We start from the raw sequence: 13,327 nt of genomic DNA, 5'->3' as shown, positions 1-13,327 counted from the left end.
GCAAAATAGTCTCGTAACTTTGTTTATAAGGGAAGAATCGGTGTCTGAAACTGTGTGCTGCCACCACCATGAATTACAATGGAGTATGGAGTATTAACTTCAAGGTTTCTCTGTTCTGTATCTCCCTTTACAGTTGGGCTGGAATTGCCAGGGGCCTCACGATACAATATTATCACATTAACTTAGGTGCCAATTCTATATGTATTGCGATTCAATACTGTGATTTTTGTGTTCAACATATTGCTCACCATGTCTGTTGCAGGGGGCCTTGAGAAAACAAGTTTTGATCAGTCATGGAAATAAGTGCTGAAAATTGAATTGGGAATGGGGGAGACCTAGTCAGATGGGCAATTGAATGCCTGAAATGAGTCTTCCGCGTTTAACCCAACTCCTCTGAATCAGAGAGGTGCGGGGGTGCTGCCGTAATCAACATCCACGTCTTCGGCGCCCAGGGAACAGTGGGTTAACTGCCTTGCTCAGGACCCTATTTTAAAAAGAGGATAGAGAACAAGCTAGTTTTGGTGCAGCTACAGTAAACTAGCGCAAAATAATATTGTGACGTTGTCAAGACGATACGATATATCGTCAAAAATAATATACAGATTTGTAACTGTATCGATCTTCTTCTTTTTTTCTCCAACACTTTAAAGCTCCATCTTTCTCTCCCTCCCCTCTATCTCCTAAACAAACGGGGCTGATGATGCCGTTGTGTCACGGGGAAAGAATGTTGGACAGGTTCCACTGTGGTGAACCCAGCTTAGCAGGGATAGAAGATCTGTTGCGGATGCCTTTTCCCCCTCCTAAATCCCACATCACAAACACGTGTGCCATATTTTCCCCTCTGTTTTGTTCAGAGCCATCAGTTATTACAGGGTGTAGAAATGCGTCTTGTGTTGATTCATGGGTTGTTATTTCCTTTGTTTTGTGATGATTGTTATATCTATAGTCTAAACAGTCTTTATTAAGCGGCACCTGTACTCACTCCCTTCCTCAGCTACACCTCCACATTAAGCATACGGATCAGCAACACCTAATTGACCTGTCATAGGATCATGTTACAGTGAGTCACTAAGCTGGGATAACTCAACCTGGCTCAACGAAGGACCCCTGGGAGAGTGGTGCATGTGCCTGAATAAAAATGAGTCATCCACACACCAGCTCCTTTCCCCCTTCCTTTCATTTCTCTCGCGTTCTCCTCACCCTCCTCCCACTAACCCGGGCTCGCATTTCTCTTTCCCTCTGTTTTACCCCTGTCCTCCCTCCCTGCCTCTCTTCTCTCCCCCCCATGGAGAGAGGGGACAAAGCAGTGGCTGAGAGAATGACAGAGTGGTGACAGCACCGTACTCAGATCAATAGAGGGCTGAATAGGGCCATCAGAGCCAGGCTAATCTGGGCTGTGACACATGACCATTGTGACAACACACACACGCTGCCACTGACAAACAAGCAAGCAGAAAGCAGATGTACACTCACACCAACGTATTCATGCACACACTGTTCTTCCGTCTCACACTCTCCCACACACACATCCTGCCCGGCACATCAAGACCCCTCATGTTTAGATCATTCATGATAATTAAGAGACTACAAGGTGGCGACTCTGCCCTCTACCCGTTTATCTTGTTGCCAGGAAACAGATGTGGTGCTGCTCTATTGCTGGTTTCACTGTAGCACTGACAGTCTTGGTTGGGTGGGTTCAGCACTGTAGCACTGACAGTCTTGGTTGGGTGGGTTCAGCACTGTAGCACTGACAGTCTTGGTTGGGTGGGTTCAGCACTGTAGCACTGACAGTCTTGGTTGGGTGGGTTCAGCACTGTAGCACTGCCAGTCTTGGTTGGGTGGGTTCAGCACTGTAGCACTGACAGTCTTGGTTGGGTGGGTTCAGCACTGTAGCACTGACAGTCTTGGTTGGGTGGGTTCAGCACTGTAGCACTGACAGTCTTGGTTGGGTGGGTTCAGCACTGTAGCACTGACAGTCTTGGTTGGGTGGGTTCAGCACTGTAGCACTGACAGTCTTGGTTGGGTGGGTCCAGCACTGTAGCACTGACAGTCTTGGTTGGGTGGGTCCAGCACTGTGGTTGGAGGTTATGGGGGAAGAGTTGTACATGATCATGTATGAGAAAGTGTGTCTTCATTCACCTGTCTTTGTATCTCTGTATGTATGTGTGTGTACATGACTGTGTGTATGTGTGTGTGTGTGTGTGTCCTGACTAGGCCCAGTGCCCAGCCTGAACAGGTGCTGGTCTGGTGCATACTGGAATGTGTTCAGAAGCCCAATGGGCCAATGGGAACAGGGCCAGCACTGCAGGAGGCAGCACAGCTAACTTTTAACACTGAGTTACTGTTCCTAGCTGGGGAAGGAAAATATTTGCCAAATCATGAAATGTTACTAGCTATAATAATACCATTTTATTAGTCTTGCAATTGTATTAGTCTTAAATCATGACTTAAAGCTTTATCTTTTTCATTTTACAACATGTACATGTCTCATATATTTTCCTCTGAATTCTTTGTTCCTAATCTGTCATTTCACTGGCTTCATTCACTGAGGATAGTGGCATAATGTATTCAGGAGACACTCCGATATGGAGATGCTTTTTGAAGTTAAAGTCTGTCATGATGGACCCTACTGCAGAATGTCACATCTATCCATTCATAGTGCCGGCTCATGTCTCTGTCAGGGCTGGGTGACGATCGGGACAGACTGTTGTCAACCACCCACAAAGCAACCCTGTCTGCTACGATCCCACAGAGCTGATTCAACCCAATGACACACGCATGCATGCATATACAGACATTGCCATACACACACAGAGACAGACACACACACACTATGGCTACAGAGACACACACACACACACACACACACACACACACTGGCTACAGCCACATCTAACAGACGCCAACTCTGTCATGGCAACAAAGCCTCTGTCATTCTTTGTGGCTGCCATTCCCAGCTGCATGTATTGTCTACTATAGTCTCCCTCAGTATAGCACGTATGAACACCCTGCAGCCCAGCCTGCTGAATACAACATGTATTATACATCACCGTCTGGAGCTACACTGTGTGTGTGTGTGTGTGTGTGTGTATAGTGATGGGTGTGAATGAGACTTTCTGATTGTATAGATGAGCTGATTGCTGCTGTAATTGGCCAGTGTTTTGGGTGCTGATGCTGAAGGGGGAGATGGGGTCTCCCTCGTAATGAGGGAGAATATGTGTGTGTGTGTGTGTGTGTGGCTTTAGTTCTTTATGGATGGAAATAATTACCGCAAATGATGTGTGTCATGGAGGGACAATGTGAGAGGTAGAGGTTGGGAGAAAGAGGAGGGAAGGAATAGAGGGAGAGAGAGAGAGAGGTAGGTAGGAAAGTGAAGGAATGAGAGGGTGTTAGAGAGAGGTAGGTAGGTAGGTAGGAAAGAGAAGGAATGAGAGGGTGTTGGAGAGAGAGGTAGGTAGGTAGGTAGGAAAGAGAAGGAATGAGAGGGTGTTGGAGAGAGAGGTAGGTAGGAAAGAGAAGGAATGAGAGGGTGTTCGAGAGAGAGAGGTAGGTAGGAAAGAGAAGGAATGAGAGGGTGTTGGAGAGAGAGAGAGGTAGGTAGGAAAGAGAAGGAATGAGAGGGTGTTGGAGAGAGAGAGAGGTAGGTAGGAAAGAGAAGGAATGAGAGGGTGTTGGAGAGAGAGAGAGGTAGGTAGGTAGGAAAGAGAAGGAATGAGAGGGTGTTGGAGAGAGAATGGCTTTTGCCGCCTTTGATAGGCCATGAAATGAATGAGCACATTGGATAGAGTTCCATGACTACATACCTGTCAATGGATTTCAGCTCATCACAATTACCGGTAGATAGATGTGAAAATGACACTTTCAGAAGTGTCAGAATAAGGGAGGCTACTTGTCTTGTTTTAAAGGTGTTGTCACTTATGAGTGTTGTGAGAGTGTTTGAGATGGTAACCTGTGTGCGCTCCTCTGCACTACTCCATCCAAATCCTTGATCTGTGGTTAGCTCACGTTCTGTCTGTCAGATGTTCGGGTCTGGCTCTGACTAGGGCTGTTGCGGTGACCGTATTACCACCGCACCAGCAGTCATGACCACAGACAAATTCCCTGTGACCGTTGGTCACGGTAATCCCAATCCAAAACTGCGCAAATGAATGGCGCTGATGGGTAGCCTACAAATCTGGCTAACGGCCCACGTTAATGACCTGGTACCAAGCGCTCTAGTGTCCCTATAATCATTCTCTAAACACTTCATGATTGAATTTGAATATTCTGAATGAGGACAAATGGTGAGGGGAGTTAGAGGTCCTGTTTCAAAAGGCAAAGAGCGAGCAGCTGTTAGGGTGTAGAGGCCCCGTGTGTGTGTGTGTGTCTGTGTGTGTGTGTCTGTGTGTCTGTGTGTGAGAAACACACAGGATGGAGGGAGAGACTGCAACTTCTGTTGACTCGCGCTAGACTAACTTCTTGCCCGTTATTTGTCATCCCATCTGATTACAGAGTACCTGTCTTGACTGAATCAAACCGAGAGAAGCTATCTAACTAGGCTAATTGAGGCTAGCCATAATGACGTCTCACCATCCTACAGTTATCCTACACATAACAACAACTCCATTCAGATTATAGTGTAAATAGCAGCCTACCTGTTGGCTTTTGGTCGTTGTAGCCTTTCTTTCTCATTTCACTTTTAATTCTGTCCTTTTAATTCCAATTTCCATTGATAAACTATCTACTAAGCTTCTTGCTACACAAGCAGAGCAGCAATGGAATTGTCTCTCTCTCTCCGCTGGTAGTGCAACCATCAGACCCTTACCATCAGAGCCTTACCATCAGAGCCTTACCATCAGAGCCTTACCATCAGAGCGCATGCCTTTATTAGTGACTTATTAGTCACATCATGCAGTACTTACGTTTTTCTAAGTGATTTCTAAGACATTCCCGGGTTTATAGGCCTTTCACGACAAAATAAATCATACGTTTTATTGTGATGGTCAATGCTACTTTGATGTTAATTAACGGTCAATTACCGTGAGTCCTAGGTTGGGCTGCTTTGATCACTGTCTGTCATTGGCCAAAATATCAAATATCGTACACACACGTTGTCAAACACACACAGAGTAGAAGGCTTGGCTTTGGCTCGCGTTGACTGATCAGAGCTCAAATGGATGTAGGATTTCAATGTATTATATCCCATGTCTCTTTTTTTGTTCTCCTGAATTATACATCCACGGGAATGTTGTGGAACATCCACTGTCTTTATCCGCCCCCTTTGACCTCCCACCTCTGAACTTCAGTCGACCTGTCACACTGACAGCAGGGGGAACACAATGATGAATCTCAGGTTTTTTCCTTTCTTATTACTCTGTGTCAAAGGTCATACTGTCACTTATTGTCCTCCACTTTTCCGTGTGTGTGTGTGTGTGTGTGTGTGTGTGTGTGTGTGTGCGCACGCTTCATTTAACAGTAGCAATCTTCCTCCTCAGCTGGTTGCTCTTTGAGGTAGCAGGTTCAGGTTCTTTGAGGTAACAGACACACACGCATACACTTTTACAGTTATTGTTTTACAGGCCTTGTGCTGTGATGTAATTGTCTCCCGTCCAAAATGTCCCAGGTTTATGGACCATAGTGAGATCTGATGAACACTGCCCAGCCCTGGATCAGAGCAGTTGATGAGCTGCCTGACATTAAAGAGATGGACAGCTCTAGACTGCCAACCACTACAGTATAATAACCAGTAAGAGACTGGGGGATGGAGGGAGATGGGGGGGTGTTATCTTAGGGTCTATATAAAGCAGATGTGAATTGTGATTGTATTGATGCTCATGCAAGGTTACTCATCGTGCGAGGTTAGCTTGCTGAACTAGCTTCACTTCATGTCCCAAGCATCAATTTCTCTATGAGCAATAGGAGCACAGGAAGAGAGAGAAATGTAACTTTCAGTGGCTCCTCGTGGCATGAAGGTATAGTGGAAAACAAGGTGGCTCAACGTAAACAACAACAGGGAAAAACTCTGGTGAACAGGTGTGTGATTCAATCTGCACTGTGTCCTTTGTGTCTGAGAGAGTGGAAGAACAAAGGGGAGCGCGAGAGAGAAAGAACAAGAAATTGTGTGTGCAAGAGAACAAGAGACAGAGAGAGAGAGGGAGGAGAGAGGGAGGGAATGAGAGAGGGAGGGAATGAAAGAAGGGAAGATATAGAGTGCAATATAGAAACCCAAATCAAAATCAAAGTTCATTGGTCGCGTACACCATTTTGCAGATGTTATCGCAGGTGCTCATTTTATGCCTCTAGCTCCACAGTGCAGCAATAGCTAGCAATACAATAACTATACACACAAAATCCAAAAGTATAAAAAGAACAAGAAATTAAGACATCACACACAAGCTGTGGCCTCCTCTGATTAAAAAAAGAAAAGAAAAAAAAATTGGAATGAGCAGACCGTTTGGCAGTGTGCTGGGAGGGTTTTCCTCACAGAGGTTTGCTTTCCCTGTTCTAGGGGTTGACATGGCAACCAGACACTGTCTGGACTACGGGAGATGAGAGGGGATGCCCCTGCTCTCCTCCCTCTGACTTTGAAGAAGAAAATGAAGAGGGGAATTAAACTGTGAAAACATGTAGTTGATGTGAAGTTGAATAAGTGTTGCTGCTATTTTGAAATAAAATAACCTCTTCGTTCCCAGGAGTAAGTGTACGTGCGAGTGATGGCAGGCTGAGTGTGATTATGGGATTGTCTGTTTTATTGCTTCAGTCACAGACAGACAGGTTTCTGAGGCTTTCTCCTCAGTTTATTCATTTGTGTTTGTCTGCGTGTGTGACTATTGTCAGTGTAATGGACGACTGAGCTGTTATCTGGTGTGTGACTATTGTCAGTGTAGTGGACGACTGAGCTGTTATCTGGTGTGTGACTATTGTCAGTGTAGTGGACGACTGAGCTGTTATCTGGTGTGTGACTATTGTCAGTGTAGTGGACGACTGAGCTGTTATCTGGTGTGTGACTATTGTCAGTGTAGTGGACGACTGAGCTGTTATCTGGTGTGTGAGTCTAAATGAATCTGCATGTGGTGTTTAATCCTGTTAACTGTGGTCACAGTTCCACTTCTCACGTGAAGCAACAGGGGACACACACACACACACACACAATATTACACACATATGTGTGTGCTAGGGCTGTCCAGACTAAAAAAAAATGTTGGTCGACCAAAAGCCGTCTGTTCTTTTGACCAATCGATTGATTGACATGTTTAAACGTGTATTTTTTCATATATACACACCCTATGTGTTTTTTATTCAAATCAACTATATGCTAACCTTAACCTGACCCAACTATTCTCCTCTGGCTCCTAATGGCTGGTAATAGGCTACACAAGGAGTTGGCAACATTTCTCATGTGGAATGCTAATTTATCTTACCATTTCTACCTATCTGCATGCCAGTTATGGTTTTCATATGCACATTTTTATGAAACAGTTTCATTTAATTTATAATAATGTCTTTATCTCAAAATCATTGTCAATGTGGTTTTATAAAAAAAAATCAATCTAAATGAAAATGATACAAACCTAAAAAGTAACTTCTATTGCCATTGCCAACTATGTGAAAATAGCCTACCTAAAGCAAACAAATAAAAACATTGCAGCCTGCAGGTAGAAAATATCCGGATTAGAAATGAATATGCTATAAATCGCACGCTGAGTGGTTATCGAAAGGGAGAGAGATCGGAAGATGTTTAAAATACATTGAGGAACTATTGTAAATCTCAATGGATGTAAAACAGACTTAGTTTGCTTGCCGTTTGAGGTGAAGAAAACTACTCTGAGAAGCTCCACAGGTCGTTAGTGGTGGTGCGTTAATTAAGCCAATCAGAAAAACTATCAGATCCCGAAATGAGCACATCTCTATGCCTACATTTCTGCACAGGCCAGGTAGCCTATATGGCTACTTCTATGTACAATCAGGCCAGGTAGCCAATAGGCCTACTTCTATGTACAATCAGGCCAGGTAGCCTATAGGCCTACTTCTATGTACAATCAGGCCAGGTAGCCTATAGGCCTACTTCTATGTACAATCAGGCCAGGTAGCCTATAGGCCTACTTCTATGTACAATCAGGCCAGGTAGCCTATAGGCCTACTTCTATGTACAATCAGGCCAGGTAGCCAATAGGCCTACTTCTATGTACAATCAGGCCAGGTAGCCTATAGGCCTACTTCTATGTACAATCAGGCCAGGTAGCCTATAGGCCTACTTCTATGTACAATCAGGCCAGGTAGCCTATAGGCCTACTTCTATGTACAATCAGGCCAGGTAGCCTATAGGCCTACTTCTATGTACAATCAGGCCAGGTAGCCTATAGGCCTACTTCTATGTACAATCAGGCCAGGTAGCCTATAGGCCTACTTCTATGTACAATCAGGCCAGGTAGCCTATAGGCCTACTTCTATGTACAATCAGGCCAGGTAGCCTATAGGCCTACTTCTATGTACAATCAGGCCAGGTAGCCTATAGGCCTACTTCTATGTGTGCACATCCTTACTCAACATTGATAGGGGCGCTCCAAACAAGACACTGACTAAATAACCAAAACTCGTAAATGGAATGAAATAAACCAAGTGTAGCATAGGTTGTTTCCCCCGCGAACAATGTGTCCACTATGACAATGAGAACGCGTAGACTGGAATAATAATATTGAATGCCTTAAAATAAATGACCGTAACCCAAGTAACAAACGTTGTAGATTAGAAATGACATGTAAATTTGATAAATGTACGACTGGTGATATATGTAGTGGCGGAATTGACATACACTGACAATCAAATGCGAACAATTCACACAAGGAAGTTGTGGAACGGTGGATGTGCACCCATTGGCAGGAGAGAGCGCATTCTGGAGAGAGAAGTGCATTGTGCATCTGGGCGCATGGTCAATCTGACGTCTGCATTGGCCGTGCAGAATTTAGGGTGATTATGGCCTCAGCAGAAGTCAGGGCGTTCATACTTCTTGCGCTTTGCAGAGCTATTTGTGTTGATACAGGATGTACCGCCCCCCACCTACCGTCAACAAATCATGTCCATGTGGAGCTATACAGAGCCCTCCACATTGTTACAACATTTTGGAGGCGCATGGCGATGAGCTTGATTTGCCCTCTGCATGCCTCTGTAGGCTCTGCATTTACGTCACACCCTCCATGTGGCTCCTACCACATTTTTGGATCAAACATATTGGCTTTTTCTAGGCCTCCGCAATGGATTAGTTCACTGAGATGGGAGCATATATATTCGGCTTCGTCTCTGTCGAACAACAGCCTAATGACAAAACAGTCAACTAATTGGGATTGGTTTTCATTGAGCCTGGTCTCCCGGTAGAATCCCAATAGGACCCCGTAACCCATTCCAGCCTGATGGGTAATCCGCTTAATACCGCTGCACATTGATCCTCATATCATTTCTAATCATTACAATCACTCACAACTAGCTTTTTATTGGGGACAACAGATCAATTTTGTTTGCGCACGTTTCTGCGAGTGTGTATCCATGTGAGCGAGCATCTCTGTCTGCGTATATGCGTGTATGTTTCTGTGAGTGTGTATCCACGTGAGCGAGCATCTCTGTCTGCGTATATGTGTGTACATTTCTGTGAGTGTGTATCCACGTGAGCGTGCATCTCTGTCTGCGTATATGTGTGTACGTTTCTGTGAGTGTGTATCAACGTGAGCGTGCATCTCTGTCTGCGTATATGTGTGTACGTTTCTGTGAGTGTGTATCAACGTGAGCGTGCATCTCTGTCTGCGTATATGTGTGTACATTTCTGTGAGTGTGTATCCACGTGAGCGTGCATCTCTGTCTGCGTATATGTGTGTATGTTTCTGTGAGTGTTTCCACGTGCATCTCTGTCTGCGTGTGTACATTTCTGTGAGTGTGTATCAACGTGAGCGTGCATCTCTGTCTGCGTATATGTGTGTACGTTTCTGTGAGTGTGTATCCATGTGAGCGTGCATCTCTGTCTGCGTATATGTGTGTACGTTTCTGTGAGTGTGTATCCATGTGAGCGAGCATCTCTGTCTGCGTATATGTGTGTACGTTTCTGTGAGTGTGTATCAACGTGAGCGTGCATCTCTGTCTGCGTATATGTGTGTACGTTTCTGTGAGTGTGTATCAACGTGAGCGTGCATCTCTGTCTGCGTATATGTGTGTACGTTTCTGTGAGTGTGTATCAACGTGAGCGTGCATCTCTGTCTGCGTATATGTGTGTACGTTTCTGTGAGTGTGTATCCATGTGAGCGTGCATCTCTGTCTGCGTATATGTGTGTACGTTTCTGTGAGTGTGTATCCATGTGAGCGTGCATCTCTGTCTGCGTATATGTGTGTACGTTTCTGTGAGTGTGTATCCATGAGCCCTGCCCCATGTAACACCACACAGTGTGGTGCTGACTGACACACACAGTGGCCTGGCAGACACACACACCTGAAGGTCACCATCAGTTACAGACAGCCCTCCCCTTTGTGTTTTTGTGTGTGTGTGTTTCTCACTGTGTGTGTGTTTCTCACAATGTGTGTGTGTGTGTGTGTGTTTCTCACAGTGTGTGTGTGTTTCTCACAGTGTGTGTGTGTTTCTCACAGTGTGTGTGTGTTTCTCACAGTGTGTGTGTGTGTTTCTCACAGTGTGTGTGTGTGCGCATGCCCATGAGGACTCTTATCTTCTCTTATCCCAGTTCATCAGCATCATCATTCTATATAAACCATCTTCCAGTTCAGTTACAACAGACATATCAAAACAACAGATTTGAAGCTGTTTACAAAGCAGACTATTCTGTAAATAGAGACTGGGATAAAGAATGTGTCTGCAGAAGTGAAGGACAAGGACATAGAGGGGGAGAGGGAGGGAGAGAGAGAAAGTGCATAGATTGCAGCCTACAAATATGATAAATGCTCTGGCATTATATTACCTAGATATAGAGGTATTCAGTTGGCGTGTGCCTGCCTGTATGCGTACATGCTGTAGTGTGTGTGTGATCTCCATGTCAGGGTTGGAGTAATGATAGTGACCGCTGTAATGACTTGACAGAGCCCTGTGCTGCTGTCGGAAAGCTGTACAACAGGGAGGAGTATGGTTCAGAAAGTGCTAACCTCAGGGTCTGTCATTACACAGCCCCCGCACACACACCTGGCCAGCGGACACAATGTGCTGCTGTATTGCTGTGCTATAATCAAAGTCTGGCAGAGAGAGAGTGAGACGCTGTGTCATAATGACCCCATATTGACCCTTCAGTCTCCTGGGCTTGTGTGTTTGTAGAGCTCGGTTTTCAGGGCCGATCCCTTCAGTGAGAGACAACACACACGCGCACAAACACACACCGGTGGCTCCACTCTGGTCATTGACCTGTTTAGTCATGAGAGACAGTCAGAGGTCTGTGGCTTAGTCAGTCAGTCGTCTGGGAGAGGTTTAATGACTTAGCTAGGGCCTTTAATCTGCAGACCAATGGCTCTGAATGACTGCGCTTGGAATAGGAGAGACTGGGCTGTGCAGTGTGCATGCCTGATTTAGGCATGTTTGTGTGAGAGAATGTTTGCTAGTGTGAGATTCAAGATGGTGCCGTTTCTGGCTTGTGAGTGTGTGCAATGAGTATACCAAACAGGAACACCTTCCTAGTATTGAGTTGCACCCCTCTCTTTTCCCTCAGAACAGCCTGAATTCACCGGGGCATGGACTCTACAAGGTGTCAAAGGCATTCCACAGGGATGCTGGCCCATGTTGACTAATGCTTCCCACGGTTGTGTCAAGTTGGCTGGATGTTCTTTGGGTGGTGGACCATTCTTGATACACACGGGAAACTGTTGAGCATGAAATATCCAGCAGCATTGCAGTTCTTGACACAAACCGGTGCGCCTGGCACCTACTACCATACCCTGTTCAAAGTCACTTAAATATTTTGTCTTGCCCACTCACCCTCTGAATGGCACACATACACAATCCATGTCTCAGTTGTCTCAAAGGTTAACGAAGGATTTTTAAGCCATTAAATTCACTACATCTACACTGATGGAAGTGGATTTAACAAGTGACATCAATAAAGGATCATATCTTTCGCCTGGATTCACCTGGTCAGTCTGTCATGGTATGTTCAGGAAATCTACAGGAAACAAAATGTATCGTGGTGCTTGGCTGAAGCTGTGAGTTCTGCTACACCACAGGTCCGGGGTTTGGGCAGGCTGCTTCTGTTTTGACTTTGCCAGGGAATGTCATCCTAATGACATGGTCCAGCCTGCAGCCAGACAGCCTGCTGCTCACTAACTAACGATAAGCCATAAGCCACTGCACCCTCTGCGCCATCATGTCACACTGTCACTGCAACATGCTAATACATTTACTCTGTCTGTCCCCAGTACTCTCACACGCCTGCCTCTCCAGTGTGTCTCTTCTCCTTCACTATCACTGATACATATAAGATCTGGATAGATTGATAATGTATTGCTTATACCTATCAAATGTTGTCGGATCAGTGGTCGTGAAGGAAAGGAAGCGGTTTGAGACTGTTGGGACTTGCCATGTTTATTTCCCATGTTGCTATGTTCTGTTTTGATGTGTCAGACTTACGTTTCATGTTCATGCTTGTCTCATTCATCGTGCTTTAATCATCGACTCATTTTGCTTTTGTGTGCTTTGTTTGCGTTTGTTTTGACATGGGCTGTTTTTTTGTTTGTTTCCTCTGTTCCCTTTTCTGCATGTGCCTCCACCATAGCTTTGTACCAATGGCTAGAGGCTGACCGCCAAGGCAGGGACCCCGATACAGCAGCCACAGGTAAACTCCACCAACTGAATCCCATGTAGGGGTGTACAACTCTCTCTCCCTTCAGATACTAACTTGCATAGTGTCCACTCTCTCCCTTCAGATACTAACTTGCATAGTGTCCCCTCTCTCCCTTCAGATACTAACTTGCATAGTGTCCCCTCTCTCCCTTCAGATACTAACTTGCATAGTGTCCCCTCTCTCCCTTCAGATACTAACTTGCATAGTGTCCCCTCTCTCCCTTCACATACTAACTTGCATAGTGTCCCCTCTCTCCCTTCACATACTAACTTGCATAGTGTCCCCTCTCTCCCTTCACATACTAACTTGCATAGTGTCCCCTCTCTCCCTTCACATACTAACTTGCATAGTGTCCCCTCTCTCCCTTCACATACTAACTTGCATAGTGTCCCCTCTCTCCCTTCACATACTAACTTGCATAGTGTCCCCTCTCTCCCTTCACATACTAACTTGCATAGTGTCCCCCGGTCTCCCTTCACATACTAACTTGCATAGTGTCCCCGGTCTCCCTTCACATACTAACTTGCATAGTG

The 13,327-nt window shown here is 45.3% G+C and overlaps 1 protein-coding gene across 12 annotated transcripts in view; it reads left to right on the top strand.

Moving 5' to 3' along the window:
* LOC115133124 (DENN domain-containing protein 5B-like) overlaps positions 1–13,327 on the top strand; it is a 76,311-nt gene that overhangs the window by 25,778 nt on the left and 37,206 nt on the right. For 7 of the 12 annotated variants that reach the window (XM_065021670.1, XM_065021675.1, XM_029666033.2 and 4 more), the window contains exon 2: positions 12,726–12,785. The exons of the other annotated variants lie outside the window; for them this stretch is intronic. In XM_065021670.1, the coding sequence (XP_064877742.1) occupies positions 12,726–12,785 (60 nt within the window). The remainder of the gene's footprint in view (positions 1–12,725; positions 12,786–13,327) is intronic. 12 annotated transcript variants of the gene reach the window in all.

Source organism: Oncorhynchus nerka, linkage group LG8, assembly GCF_034236695.1.
Source record: "Oncorhynchus nerka isolate Pitt River linkage group LG8, Oner_Uvic_2.0, whole genome shotgun sequence".
In the NCBI taxonomy this organism is placed as follows: domain Eukaryota; kingdom Metazoa; phylum Chordata; class Actinopteri; order Salmoniformes; family Salmonidae; genus Oncorhynchus; species Oncorhynchus nerka.
The sequence above is the reverse complement of the archived record's forward strand: the minus strand, read 5'-3'. Positions and strand labels throughout refer to the sequence as shown.